General features: G+C 41.9%; 2 protein-coding genes across 2 annotated transcripts in view; both read right to left on the bottom strand.

Annotated features, from left to right (window-relative positions):
• LOC117529484 (aryl hydrocarbon receptor-like) overlaps window positions 1–6,346 on the bottom strand; it is a 31,557-nt gene extending 25,211 nt beyond the window's left edge. The window contains 1 exon segment of the mRNA XM_034192285.1: window positions 6,068–6,346. Coding sequence (XP_034048176.1) covers window positions 6,068–6,128 — 61 coding nt within the window. The 5' untranslated portion in view covers window positions 6,129–6,346.
• Window positions 6,347–14,447: 8,101 nt separating this feature from the next.
• The window catches only part of mat2al (methionine adenosyltransferase II, alpha-like), a 22,211-nt gene continuing 18,821 nt past the window's right edge, over window positions 14,448–17,837 (bottom strand). The window contains exons 8-9 of the mRNA XM_034191574.1: window positions 15,732–15,865; window positions 14,448–15,552 (exon numbers count right to left, since the gene is read on the bottom strand). Of these exons, the coding sequence (XP_034047465.1) occupies window positions 15,450–15,552; window positions 15,732–15,865 (237 nt within the window). The 3' untranslated portion in view covers window positions 14,448–15,449. The remainder of the gene's footprint in view (window positions 15,553–15,731; window positions 15,866–17,837) is intronic.

Below are 17,837 nucleotides of genomic sequence, written 5' to 3'. Positions count from 1 at the left end.
TTTCTAAAATTTTCTTCAAACTAAAAGCAAATCTCTGCCACTTGATATGAATGAAATACAAATATCAAAGCCAAGATTATGGGTTGCATAAATAATGGTCCCCTTTGGTATGACACACATAAATCATCAGTTTTATTGTCAGTTTTCCTTAGACGTATCAGGGGATGGATATATGAACATTTCCAAGTCACTGAATATGTTTTGGACTTAATTTACACCAGTCTTCAAGAAATACAAACAGCATTCTACTGTATGGTAAATCTCTCTGGAGGAGGCAGTTCTCAAAAAACATTCATCACAATACACGTATGATGTGTGTCACACTGTGTATGATTTAACATCTGTACAAAGTGAGGTTTTATGAGATGCCGTCATTTGGGCAAAAAGCAAACAATCTTAAAATGGACAAAATACTGAAGGTGGTCTGACATAACATGTAACACAGCATAAAAACAAGCAAAAAAAAAAAAAACACTTAAAGTGGTGCTCAGTAAATTCATCCCAGTGGAAATGATGAGAGATGTGCTAAAACTCATAAACATTTAAGGAAAAAAGTTTACATTCAGACTTTGTTTCATGGTGCTACAATGCCTGATGGCAGCAATTAAGATGACCGTATAAAGATTTGAAAAATTTTCAAAAACTGAACCAAACCATAATGTCTACCCTGAGGTGTGAACTGAACTGTGAGTTCTGTGGACCATGACAAATCTAGTTTACAGATATAAGCAGTTTTTATGCACTGGGAAAGATCTGTGCTTTCTGAATTGGCTAATACTACAAAATTGGAATTGTATCAGGTCTGGGAGCACGTACTGGTGCTGCACATTAGCACATCCACCACTGTACCGAGCCACTTGGAGTCCTGGCTGGATGGCAACCACCCAGGCAGTCAACCAGTCCAACCCCACCTCTTGAAAGTAGCCATAATGCACGTGCTGGGGCCAGGTGAAATACGGACGTCCCTTTGACCTCTTCCAATTACACTAAGGGACGTGTGTGCTGGATCACAACCACAGAAATGTTCCACATGGATTACATCAGGACAGAAACAGCTGGACCAGCCCTAGTTTATGAAGCACTTTTTTAAAGGTTTACAAAGATTTTCGAGCAGTGTAGGAACGCAGCCTCTGTGCAAACAGTCAAATCACTACATACAACTATGAACTAACCATGAATTTTTGTCCGAAATTGTAATATTTGGCATTTCATGAATGCCCAGAATTCTTAAGGGAGAGGCAGTGTAAAAAGTCTGCTCTCAAAATATGTGGTTCTGAAGATACATGAAGATTGAAATGCCCATCAATTTATTTCCATTCTAAAACCTTGGTCTGTTAGCCATCAAGACCACTACTAAAAGCGGGAATACGTTTAGATACCTGGGATGGTTGGATTTTCTTTTGGCTGCTCCTGTTTTGCTCAAGGGCACCACAGCAGAGCCAATAGATATCCAAATGTTGATGTTTTCTGAGCAATTATATGTGGTACTCAGCCGTGGGCAGTGAAGGGAGCGCAAGAGAAGAAGTGAGAAGGCTGAGATGGATGTGTTGAATTTGAACACTGGACAGCGTATAAATGTACATCAAAAGATATCTAATGAAGTACAGGAAAGTAGTCTGAGGTAGAAAAGACTTAAAGATTTTGTTGTAAAAGTGATGAGAATGGGAGCACAGCAAAGGTGCAACTATTAATTGATTATTAATTGACAATAAAAATACTCAATAGCAATTTTGATAATCTATTTTTTTTATATCCAATTTATTTGATTTTAGATTCCTTAATGTGAATATTTTCTGGGCAGCAAGCGTTCTTAAACAAAACAGTAATAATACCACACTCATTTTGCACTCATCATAAGGTTAGGATACTGTGCCCTCCAAAAGTACTGGAACACTTGGTATTTCACACGTTATATGTTCGATGTCACTGACATTAATGAGAGAAGCTCTTCACTATCTGTGTATATATCATCAAACAATAATTTAAAATTAAATAATTGTTGCAGAACCTACCATTGGTTTGTGGCTTTTTACGACAGTGTTGTCTGGTTTGTGGCTTTTTCCCATATGGGCAGATTTTTTTGTATCATTTACGTTTTGTTCCTTTGTCTACCTACCATAATAATTACGAGGTCTGTCAGAAAAGTATCCAGCGCCATGCGGCTCCGCCGTGATGCGCGGAATTCCTCCGCATGTCTGTCTCAATGTGCCGAAAAAGTGCTGATGTCCACGTCTTATGCCTTTTTTGTGGAAGTCAGACGACGTCCCGGATCAACAAAGCCTTCACGTTGGAAATGATCTGGTTGTTTCAGCGAGGTGTGAGCCTGTCGATCGGCGCTCGGAGTGCGCCGCGCTCTCAGACGCTGTGGGCGGTCTATAAACCGGCTGGAGCACTCCTTAATCTGTGTAATCCCCATAAAATGGTCCCTGAAAGCCATCTGAATTTTCCGAATGGTGTCCACCTGGAGGTCTCTCACAGTTTCTGGAAAAATTTGATGCAGCGAAGCTCCAGATCATTCAGACATTTATTTGCAATAAAAATCCGACAAGAGGGGTGAACCACTGCTCACACAAAGCCTGCTCACAGGTGAATGACGCAACCGACAGGCGTGAAAAAACTCACGCATGCGCACGAAGGTTCAAGCTTGGCTGATGCAATCACACGTGATTCAAATCCATATAGTTTTTGCAAAAAATAAAAAGGTCCGATACTTTTCTGACAGACCTGGTGCACCTTATTACTGTGTAGTAAGGTGTAATTATTATTCCTCAGGTATGTTCAACAAGTGTTCTAATCAGACTACAGTCAAACTCTTAACTTCACTTGCTATCTTGTTTTTTTTCTTTCTGTACCATATTCTGTAACTCCTCAACATGCAGCTCCTTATCTTTCATATATTTTACTTTCTGTATCCAATTACATTTTATCTTTTCTATTTTTCTCTTCCCTTGTACAGCTACAGCTCTTGATTATTTTCATAACAGCAGTGGCTATCCGTACCTTTAGCGCTACGTAGGAATAGAATTTGGAATCATTAATATGGCTAAGTATGAATAGCCGCTTCCTTTCATAAGGCCCCATTTAAAAAAACAAACAAACAAAAAACATTAATCATCCTCACCCGCATGCAGAAATCGGCCCGCATCAATTTATTTATTTATTTTTTGGTTGAATTTCATTGACAGCGGTACAGCTGTTGCAAGAACTGGCATGTCCGCTAGGTGGCGAGCCGAAGTTTACTGAGCCAAGCCGCAAGATTTTGTTTCATAGGATACTTCCGGCATATTACAAGTTTCATTTCCCAGCTTCAAAATTTTGTTGTATTGTTTGTTCTCTGTTTCTAAGAAAAACATAAAAAATAGTAAAAATAAAAATCTGCCCGACCTCATCACTTTTTTGTGATGTCAAGAATGATAAACTAAAGTTTTTTATGGGGCCTAATTGATTAATTGATTGATTATTTTCTTGATGAATGGATCAGTTGTTAGGTCCATACAATGTAAAAAAAAAAAAAGAAAAATGTTGATCAGTGTTATCCAGAGCCCAAGATGATACTTTCAAATGTCTTGTTATGACTTAAGACGCAGTTATTTTCCCTTTTGTAAGGCAGGCATACTGGCATAGGAATTGTCTGTAGACCTCTGAGACAGGATTCTCTCAAAGCACAAATCTGGGGAAGGGTACACCTTTTTACTTTGGACAAAGTCTGTAGGCACCTGGAAAAGCCAAAATGTCATGCCAGACTTTTATTTGCTGACTTTTCATCAACTTTTAATAAAATGCAGCCTCATATTTTAATTGAGAGCCTCTCCTCTCATTTTAAATTGCCTGGTCAGGTTTTATTGCTGCTCTTAAATTTCTTAACAAATAAAGTTCAGCGGATTTTAGTGACTGGTCACATGTCTAAACCTTCAATGTCCAACACTGGTTGTCCTCAGGGCTGTGTCCTCTTGCCCCTGCTTTTTATTCTGTACACAGACAGCTGTAGGGCAGGTCAGGAGAGCAGCTATATGGTGAAATTCTCAGATGATACAGCTTTGCTGTCTCTTCTCCAGGGTTCTGAGTCAGGCCATGGTGATGCTTTGTCAATGTTTGTTAAATGGTGTGATGACAGCTTCCTCGACCTTAATGTCCGAAAAACAAAGGAACTGTTAATGGACTTCTGAAGGACTGGCCGGGGGCCTCCACCAGCAGCTCGCATCATCCATGATGAAGATGTACAAATTCTTGCTTCCTACAAGTACCTTGGAACTGTGTTTCACTCTGACCTAAAGTTTGTTCAGAACACAGAGTCAATAGTTAAACGTAGACAATAAAGGATTGACTTGTTGCGGAAGCTGAACTCTTTTAGTGTTTCTGAAGGGATCCTGTCTTGTTTTTATTATTTTATTGAAAGTCTTTTAATGTTTTCTTTTATCTGCTGGTTTCATGGATTACCATTAAAGGACAGAAACTGCCTGAACCGGATTGTAAAAGTCTTCTCCAAGATTATTAGAGTGCAGCTGAGGGACCGGAGCTCTCTCTGGGAGAAACGTGTGGTCCAGAAAGCCAGAAGAACCATTGATCAGCCAGGACACATTCTCTCCCCTGACTTTTCTCTCATGCCCTGATCAGGTGATTGGTAGAAAGGGAAACTGATCGGGGGAGAAGGGCATTAGTCAGGGAGCTGACAGAGTCTTATGGTCACTCTGCAGTATTCCTCTGTGGAGAGAGGAGAACCTCCAAGAAGGACAACCATCTCTGCAGCAAACCACCAATCAGGTCTGTATGGTAGAGTGGCCAGAAGCCACTCCTTAGTAAAAGGCACATGGCAGCCCACCTGGAGTTTGACAAAAGGCAGCTGAAGGACTCTCAGACCAGGAGAAACAAAATTCTCTGGTCTGATGAGGCAAAGATTGAACTTTTTGGGGTCATGTTTGGAGGAAACCAGGCACCATCCCTACAGTGAAGCATGGTGGTGGCAGCATCATGCTGTGGGGATGTTTTTCAGCAGCAGGAACTGGGAGACTAGTCAGGATTGAGGGAAAGATGAATGCAGCAACGTACAGAGACATCCTGGATGAAAACCTGCTCCAGAGCGCTCTTGACCTCAGACTGGGGTTAGGGCAACGGTTCGTCTTTCAGCAGGACAATGTCCCTAAGCACACAGCCAAGATATCAAAGGAGTGGCTTCAGGACAACTCTGTGAATGTCCTTGAGTGGACCAGCCAGAGCCCAGACCTGAATCTGACTGAACATCTCTGGAGAGATCTGAAAATGGCTGTGCACCGACGCTTCCCATACAACCTGATGGAGCTTGAGAGGTACTGCAAAGAGGAATGAACCAAACTGCCCAAAGATAGGTGCAGCAAGCGTGTGGCATCATATTCAAGAAGACTTGAGGCTGGAATTGCTGCCAAAGGTGCATCAACAAAGTGTTGAGCAAAGGCTGTCAATACTTATGTACATGTGATTTATTTTTTATTAATTTTTTTATTTCTAATAAACCAGCAAAAAAAAGTTCTAAAAACTTTTTCATGTTGTCATTATGGGGTGTTGTGGGTAGAATTTTGAGGGGGGGAAAAAAGTGAATTTAATCCATTTCATTCAAATCACAGTCATATCGTATCATATTGATATGACAATACTGAAATACGATAATTTGGCCATATTGTGCAGCCCTACTGTCAACTAGCTGAAAACTGAATATTAATTTACATCTACATTAAAAAATGATTAAAGTGGCGGGGGGTTAAGAGGGCTGTAATTAGGGCTCCGCCCCCCAGACCCCCCAGAAGCTGAAAGGCAGAAAAATATTTAAAAGGCGGGGTGTCGGGGGGAGGAGCCTACCCAGAAGCTGAAAGCTTTTATCCATGCTCATGCTCCACTGAAAAAAAAAAGATTGAAGGCCCTCTAAATGACACGGTGAGATGCTGAAGAGTTTCGCTCGTCATGTCCGTGACATGTACATATTAATTACTGTTTGGTATTAGCCACGCCTACTGAAGGCCTGCTGAGCTTCAGTTAGCAAACACAGAACCTGGCGTGAAAACAGTAAAATAATCAGACTTGCCAGCACCAAACTCACTTTTTTGAACGGGTTTCTTCCTCCTCTTCAGCGCGTAGACTCCGCCGCTCCCCGGCATCATGGTGACCAGAGTCTTCCGCCCGCTTTATTTTTTCTTTCACCTCAAAGCACAAAAACAGTCGAACTCGCATTTAAAAAGTTCACTTCCTGACTTTCTTTAATCTCCGCCGATACTGTTGCCCCTTGTGGACACGGTGTAGACGCCGTCTTTATTTCAAACTAGCCACGAAATAATCCAAACGGGCAAAGTTTGTTTCTCTGCAACACCACTGCGGAAACTAGCTGCCGCTCCCCGCCTCAGCCAATCGGCGCCGCCGTAACATCCGCTTTCTATGTGACAAGGTGTCTGATTGGTGCAGATCTTTGCCTTTGTTTACCGACCGGAGCACTCAACCTTATGTGGAGATGCAAATTCATTTCAGACTCTTTTGCTTTTCCAGCAGGGGAAACGTTTCCTTGTTGTCAAATTGCAAAATGTGACAAAACATCAGCAGCTAAACAATTATGTGAAGTTTCAGCCTTTTCTAATCCTGACAGATTTTTTTTCTGAATCCTAAAAATGTTGTGCAATTTGTAGCGTCACCAAGCGGTGGTGAGGGTTATTACATACTGTCCTAAAACAGCTTGTACTGTAATTTGTTTTACTTGTTAACGTAGCTATTGTTTACATTTACTTTAGTCTACATAACGTCAGAAATAATTAAAGATAAAAATTCTCATAACCTTGTGGAGTCTAAAACTGCCCGCCCACCCAAAAAGATTTATTCTCTTTGACAGTCCAAATATATCTCCAGATCCTCATTTTATAATATAATACACTATAGCAATAAAATAAATAAAATAATAATAGTAATATTTAAATACAAATAAAGATTATCCTCTCTGGTATATACTCAACTGTATCAAACAATATATGTTTATTATAATGTCTATTTTCATATGAAGTTGCTTAAAATAAATAGTTATAATAGTAATAGTGGGTCAACAGTTTAGATACAGCAATCATTAATGCTTCTTTAAACAGCATAGAACATATCAACAGTTGGACCCTGGCTGAGGCCTGCTGTAAGCTTCGTCCTGCCTTCTTCCGACAGCAGGATTTGAGCAGGATTCACACCTAAGGTACCCTGTCACCATCAGGACTGGGATCTCCCTCAAAAACTGTTCTGACATTTTGTACACCAGGATAGATTAAATATTACAAGTGTTTATGGTTTCCTGAGACTTAATGGTAGAATTATTTTTACAATTACTTTGAAAAGTAAAACATTTTATAGATCCTTAAAATGACTAATTGGCATAATTAAGGGTTCATTGGGGAACAATTGCCTATATTTAAGGGCCTAACTTTAGAACCAGTGTCTTTTTGCATTTAAGAGCAGGAAGGAAAAAGCTAAAGAATTAAACCAAAGTTTCCAGAGCAAAATTTTGGATCTCCGCACGTCCAGTTCCTCCTTAGGTGGCATCTCAAGAAGATTCATGGCACCACCAGCAACTGTACAGTCTGTTAAACAATACTATTAGACGTTTGGGACCACACAGAATTTACAGCACTGAAGAAGGAAGCTCTAATTAACATCCAGGAATTTAAAACAAAGAACTTTGGTTCAGCAGGTCCAACAGAACATCAGGGTCAACTAATGAATTGGGTGCGCTCCTGGAAAGCTCGTGTATTTAGGCTACACCGTTGTAAGAGACTGACTGAGTGAGATTAAAGAGTGATGACAGTATTTTTTTATTATTATTTGAACGTATAGACCCTCGGTCAAGTGATCTCCTGCATACCACAAAACCAAACCAACAACTGATCTGAGAAATGACACGAGACAGTAGATTAACCCCACATACAGCCCTCCATCACAAGCGCAAACACAGCGCAACTGGGCATGTGCGCCACTCCATGGCACAGAGCCCAACTACGCATGCAGTCACAAAGTTCTTCTGAAAAACTGGAGCGATCTGAATTCGGTTGGATGAATATAGGTGTGTGTGTATGTGGAGACAATTCACCTCGTTCACAACGTGACAGAACTTAATGATGCGCTGTTATGCGCAATAGCGCGCAACAACACGGAACACTATTCCTGACCGTGCGTAATGGTTCCTGATAATTCTCCAGCAACACGTGCCATTAATCGTAACGTGTGGTAACAGGTTGCAGCAGTTCCTGAGGACACCTGACGCCTCTGTCCCGAATCATCACATTCGTGATCAGCGGCCAAGAATGTGTACTTCGTGGCATTCATGACTTGTTGTCGTTATGTCGTCGTTATGTGTAAACGCAGCATTAACACCCTCCCCAAGTGAGTCGTGCTGCATGATCTGCCTTTTACTTGGTGGACTTGACGAATCCCAGGAACTCCAGCTCTGACACTGCTTGAATAAATCGAGCATGCTTTAGTTCGTCCACCTTGCCATAATCGCTGGACTCAGGATCCTTACCCTCTGCCGCACTGACAAGCGCAACCCTCAACCTATCAAATCGCTTGAACACAGACACACGCCATATCCGTGTTTTAAAATTAATTAATTAATTCATTTAGTTTATTTGTTAAATACATGATATTATTGAATAACTAATATTTTGCTATATTTTCCAGTATTTCTTTTTCTTTCTTTTTTATTTTTATTCTTTGATAACTCTCACATCCGAGGTTGATGACGTGAGGGGGCGTCGCCCCCAAACGCCCCCTCGTGGCGCCGGGTCTGAAAATGGCCAAAAAAAAAACAAAAAAAAAAAACATAAATTCTGAGTATGTAAACTTTTGAGCACAACTGTATATACTGAAAAATCACACTTAGATAGAACCCAGTTGTCCGTTCATCACAGATTTCATTTATTTATGAATATTGATCAGGTTTTCATACTTTTATGATGCATTAAATGTGCCTAAAAGTTTTGCACAATACTGTATATTTCTAATGCCAGCCAGTTGAGCTTGTATGTCCTTCAGACAGCCTGCTCCAAGATTTACAGCCATTTTATTTGGTTTCCATTTCTTACTGATTTAAAGGACATTGCACAGAGTTTGGCTGTCAGATGTCATGTGATGATATTAAATTGTGTACTTCTGTCAACAGTCTGTAAGCATACGTACACCAGTCAGAACAAACAGCTACTGAGACTGCCAAAATGTGTGCACTCCTTTTTCCGAGTGTTTCCAACAGTGCTTACATCACTCTGAGAAAACGTCCCAGCGCACTGTTGAATGGAATGTAGACAAATAGCTGCTAACATTAGGACTGGAGCCACAGATTAATTGCAGCGTTTACATACGTGTGATGTTGTGTCATGATGACTCATTTTTAAAGTGATAACTATGTAAATTTCAATGCAGTCACACTAAAAAAATAAAAGAGTTAGGAGTGAATTGCGCTGTTCAGGGCACGCGACACTTATGCTCGTCCACAAGTTGATACAAAGTCCACATCTCCACCTGCTGACTCACCGAGCAAGAGGTTTAATTAGCAATAAAGTACGTCAGTGACCACTGATTGTGACCACGTGTGCGTGGATGGTTACTGTAATGTATTGTTCTGCCACTGGGTGGCATTAGCAGTCTAAGAAGGTAATACCTATTGGGTCTGGCTGGACTTGTTCCTCAGTTGTGCTATGCTACTCGCACAATAAAGTCATGAACTGTGCATCCGTCGTATTCACTGACTTTCAGTATCTTACATGGTGTCAGAACTGGACCATGGTTGCCATGGCTACCCCACCATTTGAGCACCCAAGGATTGACTGGGATGCGGCTGATTTATTTATCAAGAATTCAGCAGGTTTAGAAGCCACGTTGTCGTTTTTGATGGACCCCTATCCGAGCTAAGCGGGAAGCAGAATGCTGGCTGGCTAGGTATGTGGATCGGACAGCAAGGCAGGGAAATCTATAAAACACTGACCTGGGCTGATGGAGATAAGGAGGATCCTGAAAAAGTACTGGACAAGTTTGAAGCCTACGTTAGACGAAGGAAGAATAAGAGGATAGCTCGTCACCGCTTCAGGCAGAGGAAACAAGGTACAAGTGAGGGTTTTGACAATTTTGTGAAAGACTTAAGGATACTTTTGATGGACTGTGAATATGCAGAACCAGATGACATGCTTATCGATGCCATTATCGCTGGTGTCTGTGAGAAAAAAGTGCAAGAACGATTGCTAGACCAAGGGGAAGTGCTGACGCTGGCAAAGGCCATAGAGATTGCACAACAATATGAAATGTCCCGAAAACAAATGAAAATAGTCCGCGATGAATCCTCATGCTCACATATGTCTACAGAATCGGAAAACGCGCCGCCCATAGCTACCAGCCAAAGTCGGAAACCTCGCCATCCCACAGAACGTTTGAAGTTTGCTCAGCAGAAGCTGCTAGCTTTCTGCCCTAGCTGCGGCGAGCACCCTGAACACAAGTGGAATGATGGAAAGTGTCCAGCCAAAGGCTCCCCATGTTCTTACTGCCACAAAGCTAACCACTGGATGGCGGTGTGCCGCAAACGTGCTGTTCACACACTGGACGTGGAAGTGCCCGAAGCAGAAGAAGAGATTCTAAACATTAGCCTGACTGACACTGTACATCCCGTTGACTCACTAGCAGCTGATAAATGGTCAGTACACGTGAACATTCTGTCCCAGGAAGTTCCATTTAGAATAGATACTGGTGCCAAATGCAATACTTTGACTCCATCCAGTGCGCAGGCAGCCAGCCGCGCTTAAAGAAAAGATTGTGCAGAAACTCCATGAGATGGAGGAGGATGGATGGATACATTGCAAGAGTGGAGCAGCCCACTGAATGGGTGAGTTCCATGGTGGCAGTCTGCAGGGGAGACAAGATAAGAATCTGCATAGATCCCAGCGATCTAAATAAAGTAATCAAAAGAGAGCACTACCCGATGCGAAGTGTCGAGGCGGTTGTAGCCTCAATGCCGGGTGCACAGATCTTCTCTGTCCTTGATGCCAAATCGGGATTCCTCCAAATTGAAATGGATGAAGAGTCCTCAGTGCTCACAACCTTTAACACGCCTATTGGCAGATTCAGGTGGCTAAGGCTACCATTTGGCATCAAATGCGCCCAGGAAATATATCAGCGCATCATGGATGGCATGCTTGAAGGCATAACGGGAGCCGTGGCCATCATGGATGACATATTGGTCGTGGCACCCAACATAGAAATGCACAATGAAATCCTGTGCAAAGTGATTGAGCGAGCAACCAGCTTCAACTTGAAGCTGAATTTCAATAAGTGTCACATTCGGCAAAGCCAGGTACCATACGTGGGCCACTTACTGACTGCAGATGGTCTGAAACTGGACCCGGCCAAAGTGGAAGCTGTCAGAGGCATGGCAGCACCCACTGATAAGGAGGGGATACGCCGATTCCTGGGATTTGTCACATATTTGTCCAAATTCATACCTAACCTGAGTGAAGAAGATGCACCTCTGCGACAACTTCTGAAAAGTAATGTGGAGTTCTCATGCCAACCAGCCGAGGAAAAAGCCTTTGCCAGGCTCAAAGACCTCTGTTTGAATCCTCCAGTGCTGAAGTACTTCGATCCGGCACAGCCTGTGGACATTTTCTGTGATGCCAGCAGCAGTGGATTGGGCGCTGTACTGTTGCAAGACAATAATCCGGTCGCCTTTTCATCCAGGTCTCTGACTGATGCTGAAACATGCTATGCACAGATAGGAAAAGAGATGCTGTCTATCATCCATGCGTGTGCCAGATTTCACCATTACATCTTTGGCAAGCCAGTCACAGTGTATAATGACCACAAGCCACTGGAGGACATCTTCAGAAAGTCTCTCCTGTCTACACCCATGCGCATTCAGAGGATGCGCCTCCGCCTGCAATTTGTGGTGTTGTTGAACGGCACATTTAATAACATGCAACATGTCCTTGTGCTTTTTTTGCTGATGATGTGGTTCTGTTGTCTTCATCAGGCGGTGGTGACCTTCGATGGGCACTGAGCAGGTTTGAGGTCATGAGTGAAGCAGCTGGGATGAGAACCAGTTCCTCCAAATCTGAGACTCTGGTCCTCTTTTGGAAAACGGTGGATTGTCCCCTCTTGGTCAGGGGAGTTACTGCCCCAAGTGGAGGAGTTTAAGTATCTTGGGGTCTTATTCATGAGTGGCAATTTTGCAATTTTACAGAAGCTGTACTGGACTGTCATGGTAAAGAAGGAGCTGAGCCCGAAGGCTCTCAATTTACCAATAGATTTACGCTCCTGTCCTCACCTATGTTTATGAACTTTTGGCATTGACTGAAAGAATAACACGCGAATACAACTGGCAGAATTGAGATTCCTTCTTCGGGTATCTGGACTTACACTCCTGGACAGGGTGAGAAGCTGGACTATCCAGGAGGGACTCTGTGTAGAGCCGCTGCTTCTTCACATCGAAAGAAGCCAGTTGAGGCAGTTCAAGGACCCGGTGAGGATGCCCCCTGGTTGTCTCCTGTGGGCGATCTTCCAGGCACATCTAACTGGGAGGAGGCCTCGGGGAAGACCCAGGACATGCTGGAGAGATTATATTTCCCAGCTGGTTTGGGAACGCCTTGGCATCCCCCAGGAAGAGTTATAGGACTTGGCAGAGGATAGGGAACTGTGGGATGAACTGCTTGGCTCTGGTGCCACCGCGACCCGGACAAGCTGTTGAAAATTAATGAATGAATGAATGTTCTTTAACTGATATCCAAGAGGAATTCACAAACTTCCACGTTTTCTTCTACCCATCTCAACTCGTGCTTTTTAGTCACCTTTTTGTTCTGGACTATTCATTTGTCTTCATGTTGTTGGCGGAACCAACACAATACTGACTCATTACCAGCTGGACCAACCCAACACATGTATATTTATCATGCAATTAAGTGAACCAGCTAATTATATAACTTCTAAACAACTGGCTCTGTCAGTGACGATTTAGCCTTCATGTTGGAAAAAGTGGATATTTATGCAATAATATCTAAACTCAGTTAACCGACATTATTTATGTATTTGTTTTTTAAGTTTCATTAAAATATCTCAATTAACAGTGAAGGCTTTAAGTTGACAGCATTATATGCCATTTGTGTAACACATGCTGGAAACACTCTGAAGACGTGTTTGCCCACACCGGTATTCACGGGTGGTGCAAACCAGGTACCATGGGGTCTGAGGGAGTCACCTCATTAGGCACAGGCACAGTATGTCGTGGGCATAACGTAAACTCAACCAATCATTTTGACATCTGTGATTTCCTTTAATAGCCAGGATGTGGTAGAACCTGCTGAATTCAGTGGACCAGCACAGAAGTGAGTGGTTTTCTGGTAAGTACATTAATATGCACACAGAATCAGCTGGCAGAAGAGACATAACAATGGAAGTGTAGTGACTGCTGCCACAGCTGGATTAACACACGTGGCATATGTGTAATTATTCCCTGATCAGTGTTCACCTGCTTTTGCCTTTGAGAGGGACTTCATGTGAAATTTCCCAGATCTGTCGCTTGCATCACTTTTTAAGTTAAAACAGTTCACGCTGTCTGTAACTGGAAATATGCAGTTGTGCGCTTTTTGATGCACTGTTGTGTGTTCTGCTATGTTGGAGTGTTTTTGTATGAAAGCATAGGTTTTTATGCATCTCAATGTATTATGAGCAGACTGTTTTTGTTTCAAACCATTTTTAACATCCAGACCTCTGTCACAACTGAATCATCTGTTCATCCACCGACTCGTAGGAAGAAAGAAAAATGGTATAAAAATATGTCTCAAAATCATTTATTAAAATTTTGATGTTTCCATGAGTAATTTTAATTTTGTTGCTAACTTTTGTCTTCAGTTCAGTTACTTGGTGATGTGATGAGTGTTGCGCTCATGTATATCGCTGTGCACAGAGCATACGTGCACTGTGGATCAATCACGTAAAGCTTTCTGACTATTGTCCCCTTTCAATACTACAAATACACTGTGTTGGACTTTGCTGGTGCAATTTCTGATAACAGATTAGATGTACATACCAGTTCTGTGCTTGACTACTCCTCATATTTAGACCAACGCTCTAATGGATCAAGTACATTAGGTATTTGAAGAACCTCAGCAATGTGGGCTCTGTGCCGTACACTCCACTGGGCTGGGTTTAAAATAAGTCCCTGAGACTCAGTTTTGAACTCGGCTATATGAGTAAGAACTTATTCAGGGTGAATACTTTTTATAATGATTGTAAATATCAAAATGTCTACAGAAATGTAAAATATTATGCAGGCTTTTCTTGACAAACCATGATTTATTGCTGATTGTCAATTTATGATTTTTTTTTAAATAATCAGACAGTGACTGGTCATTCTGACAGTTAGTCAAAGATATAAAAGGTTAACATTTCACTATAGCTCAACCGATATGTATTTTTTTTTGGGGGGGGGGGCGATATCGGGAGCAAAATAATTATGATACCGATATGCATACATAAAAAATGCATAAGATTCTAAATGTCTTGTTTTGAACTCCTTATGACAAAGAAATGTAAGTGAGGCTCGCTATTTTAGTTTAAACATGAAATTTATCATAAATATTACCAACAACCACCCAATGTACATCATGCTGCCATCAGATTGGCAGCCGGGGCGTGCTGGATCACTCAGCATTTGCATAGAAGACTTCTCTTCTATTCTGGCCCCACCTGGTTGGCGGCTATCACTTGTCTCATTGCTATAAAATGCACACTCTAATTGAAAATGAATGGTAGCTGGTTACTTTGTCTCTCTTTTATAGCTAATGTGACCTGGGGTGCTGAAAAGGGGAGAATAAGGAGAAGAATTCTAGGGTTCTGTGATTGACAGGGGTCCAGAGAGGCCCCTAATACAATAATAATACTGACAAAATAATATTGGGGGTGGGGGCAGTAAGATTTCTTTTCACTGGGCCCAAAATCCCTGACGGCACCCCTGAATGTGACCAAGTGCTAATGGGGTCCCAGCCACGCTTGACAACACTCTAAACAATGTCATCAGAGCACCAGTCGAAGTGTATTTCTGCACTGATTATTCAGTAAAGTGAAACTTTTCATATCGGTAAAAGTAATGATGATACTAATATATTTATGAAAGGCTCATATCAGCCGATATGATCAGCCGACCGGCATATCAGTCGGGCTTTACATTTAACGCAGTTAATTTAAAACTACTGTGAAATCCTCTGCAAAAACGGTACATCTGCCTTACTTTTGCCCAAACTAAATCCATATAAAAATAACTCTTCTACAAAGAAATTTGCAGGTAATTTGCAGTTAGAAAAGTTAGAAATTAACAACAGCATGAGAAAGATATTTCAGTTATGCTGACTCAAAATAGATTCTTGATGTTTGATGACAGATTATTATGACATCATATGTGCTAAAAAACATTCTTTATCCAATCATGCTCAAAACACCAGCTTCTTTGGCTTTTCCCACGAGAACTCCTCTCTGCCAAAGTGACCGTAGCAAGCGCTGGCCTGGTAAATCGGCTTCTTCAAATCCAGCTCTCTGCAAACACACACACACACACACACACACACACACACACACACACACACACACACACACACACACACACACACACACACACAAAAAAACCACAGTCGACTGTGGACTCTTATGTACAGAGGAATACATAACATTTACAGTGTTGTGGCAGTTACAATACTGCAAAGATCTGCACATACTTCACAATCACCCCAGGCCTCAGGTCAAAGTTCTTTTGCACTATTTGCAGCAGCTCATCTTCGTCCCTAGTGGACGTGCCGTAGTGAAACACTGAGATGGAGAGTGGGCGGCTCACACCGATAGCATAGGAGATCTAAAGATGAAAACAGACACCAGTGCTTTCATTCTCAGCGTTCATATTTTATAAGTTCATCAAGAGTCAGCAGATTGAAGGTCACGAGATGTACCTTTGAAACGTATGGAAAACTAATGATCTCCTTTTTTATGCAAATCTGCACTCTGGAGGTCCAGTAATGATCAGGAATATTAAAGGACCAGTTCACAGAAAATCTATTATTGAGTATGAAACATTCACCGTCCATATGCTTAAAAGGTTTGACAGGAAAGTAGATTAAGCAGCAGGAGTCTCGTCTTTACTCGGGATCACCAGTACAGATCTGCATTGGGATTTGGCACAGGTTTTAAATCAAATCAAATCAAATCAAATCAATTTTATTTATATAGCGCCAAATCACAACAAACAGTTGCCCCAAGGGGCTTTATATTGTAAGGCAAGGCCATACAATAATTACGTAAAACCCCAACGGTCAAAACGACCCCCCTGTGAGCAAGCACTTGGTGACAGTGGGAAGGAAAAACTCCCTTTTAACAGGAAGAAACCTCCAGCAGAACCAGGCTCAGGGAGGGGCAGTCTTCTGCTGGGACTGGTTGGGGCTGAGGGAGAGAACCAGGAAAAAGACATGCTGTGGAGGGGAGCAGAGATCAATCACTAATGATTAAATGCAGAGTGGTGCATACAGAGCAAAAACAGAAAGAAACACTCAGTGCATCATGGGAACCCCCCAGCAGTCTAAGTCTATAGCAGCATAACTAAGGGATGGTTCAGGGTCACCTGATCCAGCCCTAACTATAAGCTTTAGCAAAAAGGAAAGTTTTAAGCCTAATCTTAAAAGTAGAGAGGGTGTCTGTCTCCCTGATCTGAATTGGGAGCTGGTTCCACAGGAGAGGAGCCTGAAAGCTGAAGGCTCTGCCTCCCATTCTACTCTTACAAACCCTAGGAACTACAAGTAAGCCTGCAGTCTGAGAGCGAAGCGCTCTATTGGGGTGATATGGTACTATGAGGTCCCTAAGATAAGATGGGATCTGGGAACTTTTAGGACAACCTGATAATAATGAATTACAATAGTCCAGCCTAGAGGAAATAAATGCATGAATTAGTTTTTCAGCATCACTCTGAGATAAGACCTTTCTAATTTTAGAGATATTGCGCAAATGTAAAAAAAACAGTCCTACATATTTGCCTAATATGCGCATTGAAGGACATATCCTGATCAAAAATGACTCCAAGATTTCTCACAGTATTACTAGAGGTCAGGGTAATGCCATCCAGAGTAAGGATCTGGTTAGACACCATGTTTCTAAGATTTGTGGGGCCAAGTACAATAACTTCAGGTTTATCTGAATTTAAAAGCAGGAAATTAGAGGTCATCCATGTCTTTATGTCTGTAAGACATTCCTGCAGTTTAACTAATTGGTGTGTGTCCTCTGGCTTCATGGATAGATAAAGCTGGGTATTATCTGCGTAACAATGAAAATTTAAGCAATGCCGTCTAATAATACTGCCTAAGGGAAGCATGTATAAAGTGAATAAAACTGGTCCTAGCACAGAACCTTGTGGAACTCCACAATTAACCTTAGTCTGTGAAGAAGACTCCCCATTTACATGAACAAATTGCAATCTATTAGATAAATATGATTCAAACCACCGCAGCGCAGTGCCTTTAATACCTATGGCATGCTCTAATCTCTGGCATGCTCTGGCTCTAATCTCTTTTACACAGCATGCACCTCCTGATTCAACTCCAGTTCTACATTGAGAAACATGCTCATAACTCCTGGTATTCCCACACAGAATCAGGACCTACTCTGCTTCACCTCTTGAGATCTGATGGGATCAGGTGTGCACAGAGCAGCAAAATTCCTAATAAGTGGAAGTCAGTGCAGAACCTTTTCCCAGTGAGTGAGATATCATGTCAATCTTGAAAGAAAATTTGTGCATCATTGGAAAAGGTCAAGACCTTCCTCATGTATGGACTAACAGGTCC

This window comes from Thalassophryne amazonica, chromosome 17 (genome assembly GCF_902500255.1).
Source record: "Thalassophryne amazonica chromosome 17, fThaAma1.1, whole genome shotgun sequence".
Lineage (NCBI taxonomy): Eukaryota > Metazoa > Chordata > Actinopteri > Batrachoidiformes > Batrachoididae > Thalassophryne > Thalassophryne amazonica.
The sequence above is the reverse complement of the archived record's forward strand: the minus strand, read 5'-3'. Positions and strand labels throughout refer to the sequence as shown.